The sequence below is a fragment of the Perissodus microlepis genome, chromosome 6 (genome assembly GCF_051167445.1).
Source record: "Perissodus microlepis isolate ML-2025 ecotype Zambia chromosome 6, ASM5116744v1, whole genome shotgun sequence".
Classification (NCBI taxonomy): Eukaryota; Metazoa; Chordata; class Actinopteri; order Cichliformes; family Cichlidae; genus Perissodus; species Perissodus microlepis.
The window spans coordinates 9,709,385-9,733,641 of NC_140466.1; the positions used below are offsets into that span (position 1 = coordinate 9,709,385).

Consider the following 24,257-nt stretch of genomic DNA (forward strand, 5'->3'; position numbering starts at 1 on the left):
AATATCGCGTTTCAACTCAGACGCCAAGACTGATAATAATAACATAATAATAATAAGTGTTATAAATGAGCAATTTATGTCTTCCAACAAAGAAACACAGAAAGAGGTCATATATATATATATATATTCTCATGCTCACACTCACTCGAAATTAAAGATTCAGTACAGACACTAACAAAGTTTTAGGATTTTTAAAAAGTTTTTTAAAAGGCAGTCATCGTCAGATCTGATTTTTAAAAAATAGAACGTTTTTAACCCAAAAAGTCTCCTCGCTGCATCTTTGACCGACATGTTTCTCTATTCTAGTGTCTGTAAGTGTCTTGCACTTACAAATATGAGAATAATGTTAATAATTTTATAGATTGATATATAATTTGATTCATAAGAATGTTGTCAGATTTGTGTCACTCTCACTCTGTAGTGAATGAAAGAATGAATGCAGGGGGAAAATATCCTGGCTCATAAAACATTTAACCTCTATTTAAATGAATGCATCAGCATATGGCTTTTCTTTCTGCAGGAACTCATGTTACCAGCTGTACTTCTTGTCATCCTGAAGCCACCGGCTCGCAGTCACGTGAACAAGGCCGCGCACTCGCTTGTGTCTGTAAAGATGGCTTTGTAGGTGAAGGCCTCACCAGCTATGACCCAAAAATCTGCAGTGACTCTTCTTGCTGTAACCGAGGTTACCACTGGTCCGCAGAGAAGGGCTGTGTGAACAATGAGGAGTGTTCCTTCTCAAACTCACCATGCACATCATTTCAGATCTGTTACAACACACCGGGATCATATAAATGTCTGGAGCTTTCCTCCAACACCAGACCGTCCGTCTCTTCCCAATCTGTGCTGATTCCCTGTGGAAACACAGTTTGTCCTTCAGGCATGGACTGCATCAATTCCCAATGTGTGGACCCTGTCAGAACTACATCACATTGAATGATGACTGCCGAAAATATTTTGGATATACACTGTGATCGAGATAAAAAACTGGGAAGGTTGGTATCGCCTGTTCCTGGACCAAACCAGTGCTCGTATAGTAACATGTGGTGGAGATGAAGCCAGCCGCGGAGGTGTGCAGGTGGATAGCAAATGAGCAACAGCTTTTAACTTTCCACAAGTACTCATTTATTTTAAATATCAAAAATAAAAGTGCTAGCTCTACCACAAGTTACTTGGGAGCACACTAGTCCAGATGGGTGATCCATCTGGTTAATGGTAGCAGCATCTGCTCTGGCAGCGTGAAGACCTTCCACAGTGGACAGTGGGGCACAGTGTGTGATGATTTGTGGGACCTGAATGATGCCAACGTGGTGTGCAGACAACTGGGCTGTGGAAGCGCTCGTTCAGCACCACAAAATGCAGCTTTTGGACAGGGCAGCGGACCCATCTGGTTGGACAATGTAGGATGTTTTGGAAATGAACCACAACTGTGGTCACCATGAAGATGCCCGTGTTGTATGTGAACGAAGTTAAAGTTCGTACAGACTGAAAAATTTAAATAATGCACTTAAAATGTTAAGTTATGATTATGGTTTGTGAAGATACTCATCTTGACCTCATTTGGTATTTTCATTGCTGGAATGTGCAAACATCAAGTTATGACTCTGGCTGACTCTAATTGTTGTACCATATAAATTATTGACTCAAGCTTTGTGGATGTGTCAGTTCAGTTTCTTCTTAGATTAATAAGTAACTCCTTTGATGTCATATGAATAAGTTCTCTATCTTACCCACTTATATATTTCACCATCAATCACTTCAATTTGTCCTTTGCACACAGAAACAGGCCTATAAATTCCCATCCTCGCTGTGAGCTTAAGAGCTGGATTCTCAGAGTCTCTCCAGGGTAAGTACAGACACATCAGAAGTTATAGATTTTATGCAGAATAAGATGACATATGGGTAATAAGTTTTAAAACATCTCATTGGTCTTTTTCATCTAGTTTGAGTGGTGGATGTGATCAATTATGGGAGCACCTGCTGGACTATTTTTACTCATACTTGTGCATATTTTCACAGGAAGCTCTTCAGGTAAATAATTTCTAGTTAGACATAAACTCACTGTGTGATTCACTGTCTTCTCCTTTTTCAAATACAGATGGGATCTAATTAAGACACTAATGAAATATTTGCTCCAGACAAATTATAACAAAGTCATAAGTCACAAGTGAGGACAGATGTGCAAATCACAAATATGAACATGTTAATTTTACTAATTTAACTTTGATATGGAAACTACTATCTCTACAAACTTGTGGATCCACCTGCATTGTACTATACATACTGTGCAAGTAATGTTACACTTTAAATATGATGAATCTGTAACGGTGGCACGGTGGTTAGCACCGTTGCCGCACAGCAAGAAGGTCCTGAGTTCAATTCCAACATCAGGCTGGGATCTTTCTGTGTGGAGTTTGCATGTTCTCCCCGTGTTTGCGTGGGTTCCCTCCGGGTACTCCGGCTTCCTCCCACCGTCCAAAGACATGCAGCTTGTGGGGATAGGTTGATTGGATAATCCAAATTGTCACTAGGTGTGAATGTGAGTGTGAATGGTTGTCTGTTCCTGTGTGTTGGCCCTGTGACAGACTGGCGACCTGTCCAGGGTGTACCCCGCCTCTCGCCCTATGACAGCTGGGATAGGCTCCAGCGCCCCCCGTGACCCTGAAAAGGATAAGCGGAAGCGAATGGATGGATGGATGTATCTGTAACCGATTCAGCTGGCTCACTGATTTCTGAGTGCATCATCATCATTAATGTTATTATTATTATTATTGTTGTTGTTGTTGTAAACAGAGGCCAACACAGCAGTCGAGGGGGAGGTCCGCCTGGTTAATGGAAACAGCTCCTGCTCTGGCAGGGTGGAGATCTTTCACAGTGGACAGTGGGGGACGGTGTGTGACAATGCCTGGGGCCTCGTGGATGCTCAGGTGGTGTGTAGACAGCTGGGCTGTGGCAGGGTCTTCTCAGCACCAACAAACGCGCGATTTGGACCGGGGAACGGACCCATCTGGTTGGATGATGTTGCATGCACAGGCAACGAATCAAAGCTCTCTGAGTGTCAACACAGAGGGTTTGGATCTCATAACTGTGCCCACTCCGAGGATGCTGGTGTCGTCTGTGAAGGTAAATATGAACAAGTGGAGCTATAAAGAGTGAAATCCAACTTTGTTACTGCCTGCCTTTGAGATAAAACAGTGCTGAGAGGATTTATAGTTGCGTAACTGTAGAAAAATTGTCAATCCACATTCAGAACTTTATCCACAGTAATTAAATCTTTTGTCTTTAAGTTATGAAACTTAGAAACATGGTTAAGATGTCTTTCATAATGTTTTTACAAAAAAACAAATTTGTCTAGCATTGAGGTCAGTTTTTATATTTTTGAATAAAATTCAGTTTTTATTGGTTATTTGTCCATGCATTACCTTAAACCTTTGTTGAAAACATTCAACAAAAGAGAAGCAAGTGAGTAAGAAAGGGGAAGAACCCCATAACTAGTAACCCCCACTATACAGGCAAAAATACTGAGCAGGTGCATATCACATGTACCTGAGCTGCTCAGCCATAGAAACCCATGCCAAGAAGCACCTGGTGCACAGTTTTTGCACAGCTGTTAATGCCAGAGGAGGTCTGGAGCACTGCAGTTATTGAGTCAGCAGAGTGTTGGACATTTTAACATACTATGTGCCTCAGCACACACAGACACTGCGCTGTAACTTTACATAGAATGATTCTTTGTGATGGAGCTGCTGTGGTTCCTAAGAGTTTCCACTTTGCAATAATATCACTTACAGGCAGAGATGGGCAGTTACTTACTTTTTTCAAGTAACGAGTAAAGTAAGGGATTACTATTGCAAAAACAGTAATTAGATTACCGTTACTTTCCTGTAGGAACGCTGCGTTACTGCGTTACTAAACCGTGATTTTTTTGCGAGAATGTCTCATGACAGTGACTTAAGCGAGTGTGATGTTCGTGACAACAGCTGTGTGCAGATCAACAATGGATAATATATCAAGTGCGGGAGCGAGTATGAGCATGTAGCTTTAAAGCGTGGAAGTACTGACCTTACTTTGAGTTTGATTCCATAAAAAGTGACAAAAACATTAGCTTCCCTTGTGCGTGGGAAGAAAACTTCTTTTTACACCGAAAAAAAAACCCTAAACAAGCTCCGAGTGCGCAACGACATAATGGGAAATTCACAGAAAAACTCGCGGATTCTTCCACTGACCGCTGCGGTACACCTGCACCAGGGTAAACCTCCGCCTACCCGACTCCTGCTTTACAGGTGAAAATAGAGCAACAGGACTGCTAGTCTTTGACTTTATTTATTTTCTGCTGTGTTTTACTTGCATCTATTTGAAAGACTGAGTGTAAACACAAAAAATATTTTATTTTATGTGCTGGAATGTGCATAAAATAGGTTTAAATGTTAAACTAATTTCTTCAAGTCAGAGAATGTTGCATATAATTAATTTTTGCTTGATGCATAAAGTTAAAAGATTAAAACTAATAAAAAAAGTTTTAAAAAGAGACTTTTCCATTTGATTACATTTTGTATGATGGATTATGCAGAAAAAGTAGAATTGGGCTGAAAGATCTATCGCTTTATCACCTTTTCAGGTTGTAAATCGTGATTTTTAAAAAGTAACTATGTAACTAAGTAACTAAGTAATTAATTACTTTTGAAAATAAGTAATCAGTAAAGTAATGGGATTACTTTTTTGGGGAAGTAATCAGTAATTAGTTACTGATTACTTTTTTCAAGTAACTTGACCAACACTGCTTACAGGTGATCCTGGAATATCTAAGAAGCAAGAAATGTCATGAACTGACATGTTGTAGTGGTGGCATCTTTTACAGCACCACTACAGGTAGCAAAAGTATAGAAATTCTGTAGTTAAGTAGAAGTACAGATACTACTATTGAAAAATATTCCAGTAAAATTTGACAGTGTTCCTTCTTTTGGTTTTCTATTAGCTGCTTCAACAGTGAGGCTGGTCAACGGTCAGAACCGCTGCTCTGGCAGAGTGGAGGTCTTCAATGATGGACAGTGGGGCACGGTGTGTGATGATTTGTGGGACCTGAATGATGCTAAAGTGGTGTGCAGACAGCTGGGCTGTGGAAGCGCTCGTTCAGCACTACAAAGTGCAGCCTTTGGACAGGGCACTGGACCCATCTGGTTGGACGATGTAGCATGTTTTGGAAATGAATCATCAATAACTGACTGCAGACACAACGGGCTTGGAGTCCACAACTGTGGTCATAACGAAGATGCCAGCATCATCTGTGATGGTAAATTTTATGCATATTTCAGGTACCCTCCATTTCTTACTGCTGACATCTAACTGATGAGAAAAATATTCTCATTTGTTGCTTTAATTTACCATTTAAATATAAAGTTGCTGTGCAGCACATGGAGTCAAATGCAAAGTAAGTAGCATGTATGTGTTCAGAGCATGAATTGAGTTTGATTCCCAGTGAGAAAACAATAATGTTGAGATGTATAAACAAGAGCTTATCCTCATTAATGTTGATAGAAATGCAGATCAAGTTTGTCTTTTGAGTTGACATTTTTCTTTCAGTCCAACCAGGAATCAACAGCACTGTTTTTCCAACAACACCAAGGCCGCAGAACTTCACCACCACACATGTGCCTGCTAACATCACTACCACAACACCAGTGGGCAACAGCACAGCAGTCGAGGGGGAGGTCCGCCTGGTTAATGGAAACAGCTCCTGCTCTGGCAGGGTGGAGATCTTCCACAGTGGACAGTGGGGGACGGTGTGTGACGATGCCTGGGGCCTGGTGGATGCTCAGGTGGTGTGTAGACAGCTGGGCTGTGGCAGGGTCTTCTCAGCACCAACAAACGCACAATTTGGACAGGGGAACGGACCCATCTGGTTGGATGAAGTCGCATGCTCAGGCAACGAATCAAAGCTCTCTGAGTGTCAACACAGAGGGTTTGGATCTCATAACTGTGCCCACTCCGAGGATGCTGGTGTCGTCTGTGAAGGTAAATATGAACAAGTGGAGCTATAAAGAGTGAAATCCAACTTTGTTACTGCCTGCCTTTGAGATAAAACAGTGCTGAGAGGATTTATAGTTGCGTAACTGTAGAAAAATTGTCAATCCACATTAAGAACTTTATCCACAGTAATTAAATCTTTTGTCTTTAAGTTATGATTTCTTAGAAACATAGTTCAGATGTCTTTCATAATGTCTTTACAAATAAAAATTTGTCTAGCATTAAGGTCAGTTTTTATATTTTTGAATAAAATTCAGTTTTTATTGGTTATTTGTCCATACATTACCTTAAACCTTTGTTGAAAACATTCAACAAAGGAGAAGCAAGTGAGTAAGAAAGGGGAAGAACCCCATAACTAGTAACCCCCACTATACAGGCAAAAATACTGGGCAGGTGCCCAGATCTACAGGAGCTGCTCAGCCATAGAAACCCATGCCAAGAAGCTCCTGGTGCATAGTTTTTGCACAGCTGTTAATGCCAGAGGAGGTCTGGAGCACTGCAGTTATTGAGTCAGCAGAGTGTTGGACATTTTAACATACTATGTGCCTCAGCACACACAGACACTGCTCTGTAACTTTACATAGAATGATTCTTTGTGATGGAGCTGCTGTGGTTCCTAAGAGTTTCCACTTTGCAATAATATCACTTACAGGTGATCCTGGAATATCTAAGAAGCAAGAAATGTCATGAACTGACATGTTGTAGTGGTGGCATCTTTTACAGCACCAGAAGTAGCAAGAGTACAGAAATTCTGTACTTAAGTAGAAGTACAGATACTACTATTGAAAAATACTCCAATAAAAGTTGACAGTGTTCCTTCTTTTGGTTTTCTATTAGCTGCTTCAACAGTGAGGCTGGTCAATGGTCAGAACCGCTGCTCTGGCAGAGTGGAGATCTTCAATGATGGACAGTGGGGCACAGTGTGTGATGATTTGTGGGACCTGAATGATGCTAAAGTGGTTTGCAAACAGCTGGGCTGTGGAAGCGCTCGTTCAGCACCACAAAATGCAGCTTTTGGACAGGGCAGCGGACCCATCTGGTTGGATGATGTAGACTGTTTTGGAAATGAACCATCAATAACTGACTGCAGACACAACGGGCTTGGAATCCACAACTGTGGTCACCATGAAGATGCCAGCATCATCTGTGATGGTAAATTTAATTAATATATCAGATACCCTCCACTTCTTACTGTTGACATCTAACTGATGAGAAACATTTTCTCATTTGTTGTTTTAATTCACCTTTTAAATATAAAGTTGTTGTGCAGCGCATGGAGTCAAATGTAAAGTAAATAACGTGCATGTGTTCAGAGCATGAATTGAGTTTGATTCCCAGTCAGAAAACAATAATGTCGAGATGCACTAACGAGAGCTTATCCTCATTAATGCTGATGGATGTGCAGACCAAGTTTGTCTTTTGAGTTCACAGACACTTTCTTTCAGTCCAACCAGGAATCAACAGCACAGCAGTCGAGGGCGAGGTTCGCCTGGTTAATGGAAACAGCTCCTGCTCTGGCAGGGTGGAGATCTTCCACAGTGGACAGTGGGGGACGGTGTGTGACGATGCCTGGGGCTTGGTGGATGCTCGGGTGGTGTGCAGACAGCTGGGCTGTGGTACGGTCCTCTCAGCACCAACAAACGCACAATTTGGACAGGGCAACGGACCCATCTGGTTGGATGAAGTCACATGCATAGGCACCGAATCAAAGCTCTCTGAGTGCCGCCACGGAGGGTTTGGATCTCATGACTGTGCCCACTCTGAGGATGCTGGTGTCGTCTGTGAAGGTAAATATGAACATGTGGAGCTAAAGAGAGTGAAATCCAACTTTGTTAATGTGTGCATTTGGGATAAGATTTAATTAAGACGATTTGTAGTTACATACTTTATCCACACAGCAATTGTTTTCGGTTAGTCATGAATTATGAGAACATTTTTAAATTATAAAGATCAAGAACTATTTAATTAGCAACAAGTTATAAATAAATTCTAAATAAAATGTTGTCAACTGTCAACCAATGCAAGACAGAGGATAAAGCTGATGATGTTGTTTTCATATTGTTCTAGAATTATTGATCGATTGGTAATTTATTTCAACATGTGAACAATATACAAGTACATTTAAAAAAGAAAATAAGAGAGAAAAAAAATACTATACAAATTACATACAAAAAAACATTCTGATTAATTTACATGTTGAAAGGGAGTGGGAAGAAGTATACACTTATTTAATCCCACCCCTTTGCCATAAATTATCAGTTAATATTTAGTCAGCTTCCTTACTGATATCATTTGTAATAAAAATAGTGAACAGATTTCTGATATACTATATACTATAATATCACAGATAATTACAGATACTATTATTGAAAAATACTCCAGTAAAATTTGACAGTGTTCCTTCTTTTGGTTTTCCATTAGCTGCTGTATCAGTGAGGCTGGTCAACGGTGAGAACCGCTGCTCTGGCAGAGTGGAGGTTTTCATTGATGGACAGTGGGGTACAGTGTGTCATGATTCCTGGGACCGGAATGATGCCAGCGTGGTGTGCAGACAGCTGGGCTGTGGCAGGGTCCTTGGATCACCACCACACGCATATTATGGAGAGGGCAGTGGACCCATCTGGTTGGACGATGTAGACTGTTTTGGAAATGAATCATCAATAACTGACTGCAGACATAACGGGCTTGGAGTACATGACTGTCTTCACCGTCATGATGCCAATGCTATATGTGAAAGTAAGTTAAAGTTCTCAAATATTGTTGAAATAATACACTTACAATGTTATACTATGATGATGGTTTGTGCAGGTACTCATCTTGGCCTCATTTGGTATTTTCTGTTTCATCTACTTTTATTTTTAATTGGTGACCTTTGTCTTTTTCTTTAGTCCGGCAGCCTCCACTCCAGCCTTCACAATTAATTTGTGGCCATGGTAAAATCCAAGTAGGTCTGCATATGGGCAACATGTCATCCTCTGGTTTGAACTCATTCTCGGGCAACCTGGCTTATGGCAACTGTTCCTGGGTCAGAGTCCATGATGATATTATTTGGTATGAAGTGGAGGCTCGGGCAGGTGCCTGTGGGAATCTCCTGGAGGTGAAGACTTTTGTTTCTTTCTGTCGTTTAACTACCCCAACAAAACACACTGCTGTCATAATTTGGAACAAATAGTGATTATCTTTAAGCCGAGTAGGTTCTGATCATTGCAGAGTGATATTTACCCGATGATCTCATAATTGTGTCAGCTGTAGCACATGCTTTTCCATTTTGTCTTCAGATTAACTCTTTTATGTAGACCTCATACACAATCTGTTCTGTGTACAAACATAGTGCATCAAGTCAGTGAACTGCTATGCCTTTTTGAATCTGTTCATGATTGCTGTACTTAAGACTGTGTTGTTAGCCAGCAAATGTTTGTTTTTTTTTATCCAAGGAGAAAAAAGTGAGCAACAGCAGTTAGAGACTAAGAATTCACAGTCTCAAACCGTGTGGACATGTCTCTGGTGATTAGACTTTCTCTAGGTGACGTGATTTATGAACTGACTGAAAATGTCATCATTTGTCTTTCAGATCAACAGCACACATGTCATCTACTCCAACACTTTATTCATCTACCCACTGGCTAATTTGTCCTTCATTCTTCCTTTGAGTCTTCCCTTCTCCTGTGCTTATCCCCTGCACACAGATACCAGTCTGAATGTAGCTATCGGGCCACACAAGTAAGTTCTTCTAATTTAACTGTAGCATCACTTAGTATATGTAGCTCTACAATGCAAGGCTTTTATGTGCATAATTGTATAGTTATTACCCCACTTTTTCAATCATTCTGTTACCAAACTGTGGTAATTAAGATCTTGATTACATTGTGTGTTTCTTTTAAACGTTCATGGTAGAGTAAACATGCATTGCTGTAAACTGTTTGCAATTTGACATGACCACTCCAGTTAAAACATGGCTGCCTAGTTATAGTTTAAAGATATGCTTTGTAATTACGCATTGCAGAATTTATCTGTTTATCTATTAGAAATTTTTTAGTCCCACACTAACTTCCTCAAGCAGCTGTGCCTTTTCTTTTTCAACTGTCACTGTGAATAAAAATTTTATTGATATTGCTTCACTACAATACTGACCTCTTTGGGTCAGAACATTTTAATTGTTGATAGGATTTTTAAGTAATGAAATGTTTTAAATTGTGTTTAAACAAAGGTACAAGAACTCTTGAAACCCTGGACTTCTTAGTCAGGAGTTTTCTGCAAAAAAACAGTGATAAAACAATCTTTAATTTGAATGCCTGTAAATAAGAAGTTAGTCTTCTCCATAAGGTCATTACGATATGATGGGGCCTCATTATTTAAGACCTTGTATGTGAGGAGCAGGATTTTGAAATAGAAGAAAGCAATCCTACGTATTTTTTTAATATGTGCACTGAAGAACATATCCTGGTGAAAAATCACTCCAAGGTTCCTCACAGTGTTATTGGAGGCTAAGGTAATGCCATCCAGAATAACAATCTGGTTATATACTATATTTCTCAGATTTTCAGGGCTGAGTACAATAACCTCAGTTTTACCTGAATTTAGAAGCAGAAAATTAGAGGTCATCTGGGATTTATGTCTTTAAGACATTCCTGCAGTTGAACTAATTTGTGTGTTATCTTCATAGCAGTGAAAATGTATGCAATGCCTTCTGCTCATACTGCCTAAGGGAAGCATGTATAATGTAAACAGAATTGGTCCTAGCACCGAACCCTGTGGAACTCCATAATTAACCTCATTGTGTGAGGAAGACTCTCCATTTACATGAAAAAACTGGAGTCTATTAGATAGATATGATACAAACCGCTGCAGCGCAGTACCTGTAATACCTACAGCATGTTCTAATCGCTCTAATAGAATATTATGGTCAACAGTATTGAATGCTGCACTGAGGTCTAGCAGGACAAGCACAGAGATGAGTCCACTGTCAGAGGCCATAAGAAGATCATTTGTAACCTTCACTAAAGCTGTTTCTGTGCTGTGATGAGCTCTGAAACCTGACTGAAACTCTTCAAATAAGCCATTCCTTATTCTATTAATGGCAGGACTTCTTTGAGCAGTCTTGCAGGAATGGGGTCTAAAAGACACGTTGGAGGAAAAGACTAAAAAAATATCAATGGTACTGAAAGTAGCTGTACATAACGTTACATCTGTGAGATGATTATGAGTGATCTTTTCTCTAATGGTTATAATTTTATTTGTGAAGAAGTTAATGAAATCATTAGTAGTTAAAGGAATGGTTGGCTCAACAGTGCTCTGACTTTTTGTCAGCCTGGCTACGAGTCATCTGCTTTAGGCTACATGTTTGAGAATTATACCAGGGAGTCAAGTACTTCTGATTTGAAACTCTGTTTTTTACAGGAGCTACAGTATCCAGAGTCGTACCTAGTGAGGAGGTAAAATTATTAACAAGATAATCGACCTCTGTTGACATAGCATTCAGGTAGCTGCTCTGCTCTGTGTTGGCACAGGGCGTTGAAGATGATAACAGTGGGTGGATTATATTCTTAAATTCAGTTACAGCACTTTCAGACAAGAGAGACATCTAATCCCTGATGCTGTGTAATCAATTATTGTAAATGTAAATGTTATCAGGAAATGATCAGACAGGAGAGGGTTTTCAGGAAACACTGATAAATGTTCAGTTTCTATGCCATATGTTAAAACAAGATCTAGAGTGTGATTAAAGTGGTGGGTGGGTTCTTTTTCATTTTTTGAGAGAAGTCAATTGAGTCTAATAACAGATTAAATGCTGTGTTGAGGCTGTCATTTTTAGCATCTAAATGGATGTTAAAATCACCCACAATAATTATTTTATCTGAGCTGAGCACTAAATCAGATAAAAACTCTGTGTAAGGCCCAGGTTGACAATAGATGATAACAAGTAAGACTGGTTTCTGAGTTTTACAGCTGGGGTGGACAAGGCTAAGCATCAGGCTTTCAAATGAATTAAAGGTCTGTCTTGGTCTTTGGTTAAGAGGCTGGTGTGAAAAATTGCTGCCACACCGCCCCCTCGGCCTGTGCTTCGAGGTTTCTGATAGTTAGAATGACTTGGGGGAGTTGATGCATTTAAACTAACATAATCATCCTGCTGCAACCAGGTTTCTGTAAGGCAGAGTAAATCGATTTGTTGATCAATTATGAAATTATATGCTAAAATTAGAGAGACTCAATGTTTAATATTCCACATTTCACTTGTTTCTCTTCTTTCTTTGTGTTTTTTATGTTTAAGTCGTTTTTTGCTGGTTTTTAGTTTATGTTTTGTCTTTTTGGGAGCTGACACAGTCTGGGGTTTGGGGAAGATAATGGGAGGAGAGAAGCTGCAGAGAGGCATGTAACCCACATAGCAAAATGGGTATGGTTCGGATCTGGCCCACACAATGTGCTTACACATGGCCCACATACCGCAAAGAATGACGGCCCTTTGGGGGCCCAGATCTGGTTTGCCAGAGGTGGCCCACACATGGGCCAGCACAAGGCCAGTTGCAGACACACTGGTGGTTCTTTGCTGGCCCATGTGTGGATTACCTCTGGCAAACCTGGTCTGGGCCACCCAAGGGCCGTCATTCTTTGCGGTATGTGGGCTATATGTAAGTTGTGTGGAGCCACGGGCCAGTTGCAGGCACACTGCTGGCCTAGAACAGTTTCAGCTCTGGCCCCAGATGTCAGCCAAATGTGTACCTTAATTAAGCCATGTAATAACAGCGTGCATAATAGTGCAAAAGTAACATGACAAAACTCTGTTCAGACAGTGAATGGACTGATTCTTATATAGCATTTTTCAACTCTCCCAGATTACTCAAAGTGCTCTATACAACATGCCACATTCACCCAACCACACACTTCCTCTTAACTGAGTGCTTTCTAACTACATTCATACACATTCACACTCTTGACATGCAGACTGGAGAAGCCAGGGATCAAATTACTAACCTTCCGATCAATAGGTGACCTGCTCTACCGCCTGAGCTACAGCCACGCACTGGCAAAGATGAGTAAACTGTTACTAGGTTTTGGATAAAGTGTAAACTCACAAACCTGTCAAACCTGCATTTGAAACGTTGGCTACCATAGCAGTATAGTATTGCAACATGGAATTTGGGTCTTCTAACTAAAATAGTAAAATAGGAACATAAAGAGTGCATCATTGCCAGACCTGGCCCACATCTAGTTGACATACTCCCTGCCATAACACCTGATGCTGGATCCCGGCCAGAGCTGTTTTCTATGGGTCTGGGCCACATAACCCAAGCCATAATCGAGCCAGATGTGGCATGCCATCACACAGACAGTGCCATCTATGCCAGGCCTGGCCCATATCTGGATGACATACGTCTTATCATGCCAGAAGTCAGCCAGCAGTGCCGGCTTGATACCAGATCCGGGCCAGACCTGTTTGCTATGTGGGAAGACTGCAACTTCTGGTCTCAACTCTAGATAGTGACATTTTGGGGTGTTTACCGGTAATACATTTGGCCAGATTTCTAGAAATGAGAGCTGCTCCATCTAAAGTGGGATGGATTACATCTCTCCTAACAAGACCGGATTTCCTCCAAAAAGTTTCCCAATTATTTGTAAAGCCCACATCGGTTTTTTGGACACCACTCAGACAGACAGCAATTTAAGGAGAATATGCGGCTAAACATGTCACTCCTGGTCTGATTGGGAGAAAACTAGAGCCCGACACTGTTTTGGCAAAGTTACTGATAAGAGATTTTTTAGTTTTGTGATTATTGTTTAGTTGTAGCTTCATTTAAGATAGGAGAGCTTGTGAGTTGGAACCACCACAGGAAAGGAAAGTGGAACCAGATGTGTAGAGGAATGCGGTGACATACATACTACATCCTGAGTTAACGGTCACCCCCCTCTCTCACTCTCCTTTTAAGGAAATGTTTAAGTTTCTATACATACCAAGCTATCTCCTATTTCAACAGACAAGCTAAAGGTTTCTCCTATTATGGAAACGTTTTTGTATACTGAACATACCACTCCTACTTCCTTGAAAGCTCACTTGGAGTATAAATAAAGAATGCGCTGAGAGCCCTGGGCGGTTTTTCTGTCACATCTGTTGTGCGCACTTTGACAGCAGAGCAGATCGGACTGACCGCCCATGCGCATGTAAAAATTAGATATCTGAGTGTGACTTCATTTGCCTTTCTAATAACTTTTCTCTTCACATTTTCTTGGTCCTCCGAGCCGGAGAGGAAGCATCGGCCGCTGTGTCCTGCCGTCGTGGAAAGCTGCACTGAAATCTGTCCTCTAGGTAGGAGTGAAAAAGTCCAGGGACGCTAAAATTCGATTCCTGGCCAGTGTTTTATCAAGTGGTCCACGACGCTGGGATCCAGTGGCTGACTTTCAACATAGCCAGAGAATCTTGGGAAGGTAAAGGAAGTCACTCATTTACACTCGCGTAAAACGAACTTTGGTCTCACCCGCCGAAAGGGTGTAATTAGTCTAATCCACTGCACGGATTTGTAAAAGCGCTGGGGTGATCCACCGAACGGATTTGTAAAAGCGCTGGGGTGATCCACCGAACGGATTTTCAAAATAAAAGCGCTGGGGTGATCCACCGAACGGATTTGTAAAAGCGCTGGGGTGATCCACCGAACGGATTTTCAAAATAAACGCGTTGGGGTAATCCACCGAACGGATTTTCAAAATAAAAGCGTTGGACTGATCCGCCGAAAGGATTTTCAAAATAAAAGCTTTAGGACTGGCCTTCCGAAAAGGCCTGCGCGATTGTGTGAAATGTCTGTTTAAATGTTTGTGTTTTCTGTGTGTTGAGAGTGAATTGATTTAAACAGCACAAATACGCTGCTGAATCACTCTCATTGTTATTGTCATTTTATTTCCTGTCAGTAGCTGAAGTACTGGTGACAAAAGAGAACGGTTGAGTTCCGCCTCATAAAACTGACACCGCTCCACTAATTAGAGTGGAGTAGAAGGGCGTAGTCAGTAACCACTCTTTAAGTCTAATACCAGAGAAGGCTCTGCAGTTCTGTTTTAATGGGTAATCAGCCCACTAAGTTTACTGTTGACGAACAGTGGTTAGGAAAAAAGTGTCCAGGCGCCGGACAAATTAGTGTGCAAAGATGGAGAAATTCTAAAAAGACTAAATGAGAATGTAGCCCATCTGCATTAATACAACTTAAAGAAGCATTACTGAAAGAAATAGGAGAGACAAAATAAAGAAAGAAGGAAAACGCACGTAAGAATTAGAATATTTCCAAGCATGGAAGAGAGAGGCAGATAGACGATGTGAGAATAAACAAAAGAAACAAGAAAAGAAGGAAGAAAAGGCAGAGGTATTAGACCCCCCCACCATATGCTCCACTCGCTGCTGCGAGGCCGACCCCCACTTTTGCTGCTGTGAAACCAGCCCCCACTTCCGCTGCTGCGACCCCCCTTAAACAATCCTGTGATCCGTTCAGACCTCAACCTGGTCCTTATGCAGAGGCACAAAACATGTTAGATAAAATAGCACTAGGTGAAAATCCACAAAAAAAAAAAAAAAAAAAAAAAAAAAAAAAAAATAGGAAAAGATCGCTACGGACGAGATATGGGAGGTGATGTTGATCCACCTGGTCCTCCCGGCATTTTTCCTATGATAGCAGTACTAAACCCCAGATACGGCCAACCCGCAGGGGAAGGTGGAGAAGGTGGAGAGGTAACAGACAGGGACAGAGGAGGATTTAAAGGAAAGGGCCAGAGATATGTAGGACAGACAGACTTACGCGAAAGAAGTGAAGAAAGAGATAATACGTGCTGGAATTGTGGCAAGGAAGGGCATTTCGCCAGAGATTGCAGACATAAAACAGACAAACGGCAATATTCAAATGAATGACTAAATGAGAAAAAGCCAAATGAAAATGATAAAAGTGACGCAGAAGTATTTACTGTCTATCAATTAGTGTCTGAAGTAAAAGGCAAACCTACACTGACAGTATATGTTAATAGCAAACCAGTGCAGATGTTATGTGATACAGGAGTATGTAAAACCGTTTTGAACAGAAGACCACAGGAAGTACAATTCTCAGAAGATACTCTAATAGTAAAATCAGCATCAGGTCACACTACAGTGCAGTGACTGACAAAACCCTTATTAAGTGAAAACTAGAGATCAAAATAGTTTAAAGTAGTTTAAAAAGGTTGGAAACAGACCCCACCGAATAGATATAAATATAAGAAGTATAAAAATAAAATAAATAAAGACAAAATTATATTAGAACTTATTTTTACCGTATTGAAACTAATAATAGGAAGGATAACAACCTGTAAGCTGATATTAACAATGAAACATAGTTGGCATGACAATCATGCCCAGAATGTATAAAATCAATAAAAGGAAATAATTCACACGAAAACCTTTTAAATAAAATAGAGAGGTGCATAAGGTACATTAGGGCTGTGTCATTGTTCAGCCAAGGAAAGTGTGTGAAAAGGTGAATGTCTCCAGCTTGGGAAAGGGTGAAACTGCAGATCACCCGAAGCCCTTGATGGATACAAAATAAAATATAAAATATATAATAATAAATTGCTTGGTTCGCCACGCAACAGAGAGAATGAATGTGACTGAAGGTTGGATCTGAGATGAGACAAACAGAAGACCAGTCTAAGAAGTAGGTGCAAACCTGTTCAGAGAAAAGCAAATTTGTACAGATTGGATGAATTCTAAATTATCTGTTTGCTGAGTAAGATGATCCTAACTGTTAAATTGGCTCAGTAGTAGTATAGTGGTATACACTAATAAAATATTGTAATATACTATTGTCATAATATAGAAAGACAAAGATGATAATATTAATAATGACATAATATTAATAATGAGAAGCAACCTAGTCAGTTATGATGTGAGGTGGATGATTGTTATGAAGTAATCTGCATCAAGCTTAAGGTTGCTCAAACTCAGTATAATGACACATGAGATGAAGAAAATAAAGAAACTATCTAAACTAATTACGTGCATAGAGGCACTTGACCTGCTTAAACATCTGTCATTTATCCTGGATAAAACATTACTGAGATATAGAAGCACACCTATAATAACAACTAATAAGCCAAACCCTGTAGACAACAGCTAAAGCTACAGGATTGAGAAGCTGAATTAAATATGTGGACACCGCTAAGTTGATGAGCATGTTACACATTTTCTTTTATTTTTATTTGTTTGTTTTTAGAGCAGAAGCTGCATTAAAAGCCAACACACGCAGCTGTCTGTGAGCTCAGTTTTTCCCTCACACTTCTGCTCTGTTTCAGTAGCAGCATTTTTCTTTTGTGTCCTGACTCATGTATGTTTTTTGTTTGATTATTTTATTTTGTTGATTTGGAAGCGAATTTGTGACCATACTTGTGGATCACAGTGGCACATAGTGATTAGGCATATGATTTACAAATGCCTAGTTTTAGAACTGTGAGCAATTCAAAGTTTAAAAAAATATATATATAAAACCCTAACTTCAAAGTTTGAAATGTGTAAGATGTGTGAGATGGGTGGATTCTTTGAAAAACTAGAAATTATCTAAAAATGCATTAAGTGAAAATGTAATGTTGCATCTATAGAGAAGAAAGACGAAGCATTCAGTTATTTAAAAATAGGCATTACAGACAGATACAGTTTTAGCACTGCCTGACTATGATAAGCCTTTCTACTTACGTGTAGATAGAGGAGCAGGTTATATGGAAGCTGTGATAACACAGGCATTTGGAGAAAAACAACGCTCGTTAACATTCCTGGTGAAATTTAGACTCGTGTAAATTAGACTCTGTAGCGTCAGGCCTGCCTGCATATGTAAGCCTATGCAGCCGCAGCAGAGGCAGTAAAAGAGTCGGCTGCACGTATGCAGTCATATGTGCATATGAATTGCACGCAGGCCAAAATATAAATATATACACTGACAGCCAGTTTGTTTTTTCAGCAGTGCACCACTTTGCCAAAATTTGGCATAACAGAGGTATGGTCACCTCTACGGATAACCCCGTGCAACACGGCAGCTTATTAAAAATCTTATTGGAAGTGATCACCTTGCCAAAACAATTGGCACTTTGTAAATGTGCAGCACATCAAAAAGACAATTTTATTGTCACAAAAGGAAATAATTTTGCAGATCAAACAGCAAAGCGGGCTGCACAACGAACGATAACGCTTCTAACATCCGAACATTGTACACAAATACCACTTGACGTACTAAAAACCGAACAAAAAGCTGCAACAATCACTGAACAGAACAAGTGGCTGAAATGTGGAGCACAACTGAAAGATGACTTAATGGTCTGTGATGGAAAACCAATATTACCAGAGTCGTTACACAGGACAGTGGCTGTAGTGACACATGAAGTAATACATGTGTCAACAGGAGGGAAATATAGTATAGATAAATAATACTTTTACACTATAAATTTTGAAACTTCAGCGAAAAATTTGTAAGAACATGCCTATTCTGTCAAAAACACAACTCACAAGGAAACTTAAGACCTAAGAGAGGCCAGTTCTCCACACCATCCACATGGATTTTATTGAATTGAATGAATGTCAAGGATTAAAATATGCCTTAGTGATCATAGATGTGTTTTCAAACTGACCAGAGATATATCCAGTGAAAGCAGAAGCAATCTCCATTGCAAAATGTTTATGTAATCATTTTATTCCAACATATGGTATCCCTTCTCTGATAAGATCAGACAATGGGACACATTTTGTCAATGATGTGATCAGTAAGGTCTCTGAAGCACTAGGATTCAGCATAAGAAATCACTGTGCTTATCATCTATGGAGTGCAGGGTTAGTAGAGAGAACTAACAGCACCATAAAACAGAGACTCAGAAAATGCCTGAAATAGATAAAAATGCAAAGAGTTTAGTTTATTTAAAAGGCAGTGTGTGTGAGAGGATTATGAAATTATTGTGTGAATGACGTTACATTTTAGATTAGAAGTTAGTAGAATTACAGAGGGTTTGTAGACTGTAAATACAAAATGAGTTTGATTAGCCTGTAGAAACACAAAAGAGAGTAACAGGAAGTGTGTGTGACAGGAACTTTGCATGCCCATATAAGGAGTGAGCACCCAGAGAGAAAAACAGAAGAGACAGACTCTAGCCAGATGAAGCAAATGGAGGCTTTAAGAAAAGAAATGAAAATGATATTAATGGTATGGTTTAGTGTGTCAAAATAGGTCACAAATAAATAAAGGTGGACTTTTCTCAACCTAGAATTTTGAGCATAGTAGCAAAACCATAGATTAACATAATTGGGAGAAAACAAGCCAAAGTTTGGCTTAAAATTTTATAGCTTGACCTCCCACTTGTCCCGATCCTGAAAAGAAGCTCAAAGGACAGTCAATCTCCTGATGAAGACCAACAGAATATCGTGGACTTGAAGAATTAACAGCAGGCTGGTAAGAACAGTGTGACATGACTGTTTAAAGGCACTGAATGTGATATTTTGCCTGGCTGGGACTTAATCTAAAAGGAAGAAACAGAGAAGAAACAGATTGTGTTTGCTGGAGATTTAAGACAACAAAGGACACTTTGAGAAGGGTACAGGGGCCAGTGGGAAGGTGAAGCCCAGAGGAGTATAATTGGGTTGAAATTGAAGCCTGAACTCATGATGGTGTTTAGAGATGTCCACCAGATCACAATAAAGAGGTAAACAAAAATAGAAAACACACATATATAAATTGTTACATGTGAAATTATTTTTGGAAAGAATTAGAAGTAAGATAGTTTGAATCAGACCTCAGTGAAAAGATGCATGAATTGATGAAAATGAACCAATAGATAAATCTGTTAGAAAGACAACTTTAGTAGAATGGATGGCAAAACTAGTAGAAAATAGGGATATTGTTTTGAACTGCCATGCGACGCTTCTCAAGTCTCTTGCAGATTAAAACCAGGCGATTGGGTCCTTATACGAGTACTCCAGAGAAAGAATTGGAACCCATCCCGGTGGGAAGGTCCATACCAAGTACTCCTAACGACGCCAACAGCTTGCAAAATCGCTGAGAGGCCCTCTTGGATCCACCAGAGCCATTGCAAAAATGGAAGTGAGTGACAGCACAACCTAAAGACACCACCACCCCGACTCTTTGGTGATCTACAGGTGAAGGGAGGGCTGATTGGGTATATCCCGCCTTCTACTTCTCGCCTGTAGTCTACTCACCAGAGTAAATCGGTGTGTCTGGTCATCATGAAGATTATTCTGCTTACCACCTTGGCCCTGCTGCTTACAGCATGGACCCTGATGCACTTAAAGGATCAAGAAGCCAACATGCATAGAAGAGCATGGACATATGACAACTCACACCTGGCTGAAGTGACACAGGACCACATCCATCCCTGGATGAACAACGCCTGGTATAGATACATATATAATCGCAAAGAAGACAAAGATTGTTATATATGCTCACACATGCCTGCTACAACACAGCATGCTACATTATATGGCAGACTTATGAACATGATTCAAGTGACATGCGCAGCAAGCTTTGCCAGTCTAGGTTATCAATATTCAGGAATTGTCCTAAACCACAGCGACCTCCTGACTATTGGACTATAGTTTTGGACTGTTTTTAAATGCATCGACCAGCATCAACAAAGAGCAAAATCAGGAAATTGATGCCATAAGAATAACTGTTATGCAACACAGAGTTGCTCTGGACATGATCTTGGCAGAAAAGCGCGGACTGTGTTTTGTTTAATATAACTTGTTGTACATATATTCCAGACAATGTGCATTCTGACAATATGACAAATGCTCTACAATTACTTAGAAACGTTCAACAGGCACAGGTAACCGATTGGGCAAATTCACAAAGTAATTGGTGGAATTGGTTTATGAGCGGCTCATGGAAAACATTGATGTTTAAGGTTTTAATGTTTATTGGCCTAATACTTATTATGTTTTGTAAGAGGAATGGTATCAAGAATGATATCTCAATCTCTTGTTGCATATGTCACTGTGCCAGACGAGGAAGAAGGAGAAGACGATGAGTATGAAACTAATGTGATGAATGATTATGTTTGAATGATACACATTTTATGACGACCAGACCGAAAGCACTCACAATGTAGGGTCTGTGTCTGAAACACATTGATGTATTTGCTTAAAATCGCTACAAACAGGAGGGAATGATAAGAGATTTTTTAGTTTTGTGATTATTGTTTAGTTGTAGCTTCATTTAAGATAGGAGAGCTTGTGAGTTGGAACCACCACAGGAAAGGAAAGTGGAACCAGATGTGTAGAGGAATGCGGTGACATACATACTACATCCTGAGTTAACGGTCACCCCCCTCTCTCACTCTCCTTTTAAGGAAATGTTTAAGTTTCTATACATACCAAGCTATCTCCTATTTCAACAGACAAGCTAAAGGTTTCTCCTATTATGGAAACGTTTTTGTATACTGAACATACCACTCCTACTTCCTTGAAAGCTCACTTGGAGTATAAATAAAGAATGCGCTGAGAGCCCTGGGCGGTTTTTCTGTCACATCTGTTGTGCGCACTTTGACAGCAGAGCAGATCGGACTGACCGCCCATGCGCATGTAAAAATTAGATATCTGAGTGTGACTTCATTTGCCTTTCTAATAACTTTTCTCTTCACAGTTACTCACCGATTCAATTAATTTATTTTAATGACTTCTGATTGACATAACCGGGGATCATTACTGCCAACTTGAATTAGAGGATTTCATTAAAGAAAAACATAAATATCTAGAACTTTTCAGAGTTCATAATTCTCTACAAGCTAATAAAACAATAAATAAACAAAGCTTACTTTCCAGTCAGAGAAGGGAGATTTGTCAGTTAACACAACAAGAACACATTTACTTGAATAAACTTCTATTGTAAAATTTAGATCAGCTGTATGGTCTGTTATTTACACAATTCTTTTTCACTATTACTAAGCACACAAAGCACTTTTACACTACAAGCCAAATTAATTTGTTCAAGTACTTGAGTCTATGCACTTGAAGCACTTTTTATCGGCACATGCTCACATACACACATCTCCAACATATGGTCTGGAAGAGCTGGGGATTGAACCATCAGACTTCCGATTTAGAGATGTCCACTCCGGAGCACAGTGGGCATAAAGACATAAAGTGAAAACAAAGCAAACAAACTGAAGGCCTCCACTTACACAAACCAGGAAAAAGACAGAATAGCAGCAAGTAGTGTCTGAGAGATCATTGCATAATATAATTTTCTTTCCTTTTTTTCAGGTTGTCTGGAGGCATTTCAGGCTCAAGTCTGAAAGCTCGAGCCTCCATGTCTCTATTCCTCAACTCCGACTACACTGAGTCTTATCCACCAGGTAAAGTCTTCCTCCCAGTGGGTTCACCTCTGTACGTGGGCGTCTCTGTGGAGGACACAGATCCAGTTTTTGCTGCTGTTTTGGAGGACTGCTACGCCACTCACTCACCAAACCCTGATGATCCCACACAATATCCTCTCATCCAGAACAAGTATGTGCATCTCTTCAACCTCACCAATGCTTTGTGAGATACAGTGAAGTGTATGGACCCTGCTGATCTCCTCCCTCCTGTCTCACAGGTGTCCCACTGACCGCCTAAAGGTGTCAATAGTTGAGAGCGGCTCATCCCTCCAAGCTCGTTTCTCTGCTCTGCTCTTCCTGCTCCAGGGTCAATACAGAGACATTTATCTTCACTGCAGCCTCAGCCTGTGCAAAAAGGGGACCTCCAGCTGTGTACCAGTGAGTTCCACATTTCACTTTAGCACTACTCCATAATCCAAAATGGTTTCTCTGGTTTTAATCCTATATCTTTATTCTCATCGCCTCTCTACTTGTAGTCATGCACAAGTAGGACACGCCGCTCTGTTTCCAACTCAGCTTCTATGAATCCCATCACCATTGGACCGATCACTTGTGAGTATGAATACAAATTTAGATTCAATACTAATGTTTAATGATCGATCTCAAATCAATAACCACCATTTCTTCTTTTTCTATTAGGGAATAAGTCACCTGCGTGAACTCATAATATCCAAGTATATCGCAAGGACATTCTATGAGGGCATATTCATTTTTTTAAATCCTTTTTTCAAATTCATTAAATATTAATATTTAAATAATAAATATTAATGCTGTGATATTGTACAATTTAATCAATAATAAAAATCAAGATGCATGTACTTTCTTTTGTATTTGTTTTTGTTTTCTTATTTGTATAAAAAATTGTTTGAATTATTGAACTATTATTATTACTATGTTCACAACTATTTTTTTTTATTACTGGGACTAAGACCATCTGTTTCAAAAAACACTGGGCTCCTCTCTGGGTCTAATAACCAAACCAGTTATAACGTTTCACAGCATAAAAGGTGAAAAATATGATGAAAAACAACAGCTTGATAAACTGTCATTAAATGTAGTATGTGTCTCAATGGAGGATTTGAATGACTTTGGTTAACTGATAACTTTTCCTCTGGCGTCACCATGAGGCTGTCATTTGTACTACATGATGAAATTCAGGTCCGTAAGGTTTTGGTCAACGACTGTTTCAGTGATCCTCTGTACACTACAACAGTGAATTTTCTAGATGTGAGTGAAGTGCAGATTCCAGCTTGAATTCAAGAGGTTTTTACAAAAGTACTGCATTAACATCTTGACTTAAAAACATATATACCTATGAGCAAGATAACAAAGAGTTCACGAGTAGTCAAATAAAGAAGGAGTATGATCCAGAGTATACCACATCACCAGGTAATGTCATGGCCTTGGCACGTATGGTTAAGAATAGAAACAAGTTAACTTTGTGTTTACTGATGATGTGACTCCTGGTGATGAGTACACGACTGTACTTTCTGCTAAGATTAAGCAAAATACTGCAAGAATTTCTAAAGGCAACGAAATAGGATATTCTTCAATAGACACGTCAGTCACCTGATCTGAACCCTAGTAGACCGTGGTTTACATTTACCGAAGAAAGCCTGAAGGCAGAAAGACCCACAAACAAGTAACAACTGAAGATGGGCTCAATAAAAGCCTGTTAGAGCATCTCAGAGGAGGAACCACAGCATTTGGTGATGTCAATGGGTTCTAAACTACAGGCAGTGATTGACAGCCTGTAGGCAAGGATCCTCTTGCATAATTAAAGTTATGTTGGTTTTTCCGGTTAATTTTGAAGTCAAAGCAAATCTTAGCAAAATCCAGACAGATAAGTTATAAAAGACTCACCC

The 24,257-nt window shown here is 39.9% G+C and overlaps 1 protein-coding gene across 1 annotated transcript; it reads left to right on the forward strand.

Annotated features, from left to right (window-relative positions):
- The first annotated feature begins 1,438 nt into the window (after positions 1 to 1,438).
- Positions 1,439 to 23,051, forward strand: LOC146385062 (scavenger receptor cysteine-rich domain-containing protein DMBT1-like). Its single transcript, XM_084929911.1, has 13 exons — positions 1,439 to 1,478; positions 2,794 to 3,123; positions 4,976 to 5,290; positions 5,581 to 6,012; positions 6,862 to 7,176; positions 7,470 to 7,811; positions 8,446 to 8,760; positions 8,913 to 9,121; positions 9,596 to 9,744; positions 22,280 to 22,522; positions 22,611 to 22,770; positions 22,869 to 22,944; positions 23,032 to 23,051. The coding sequence occupies exons 1-13, from the start codon at positions 1,439 to 1,441 to the stop codon at positions 23,049 to 23,051; spliced, it is 2,946 nt and encodes a 981-aa protein (XP_084786037.1).
- Positions 23,052 to 24,257: the final 1,206 nt, after the last annotated feature.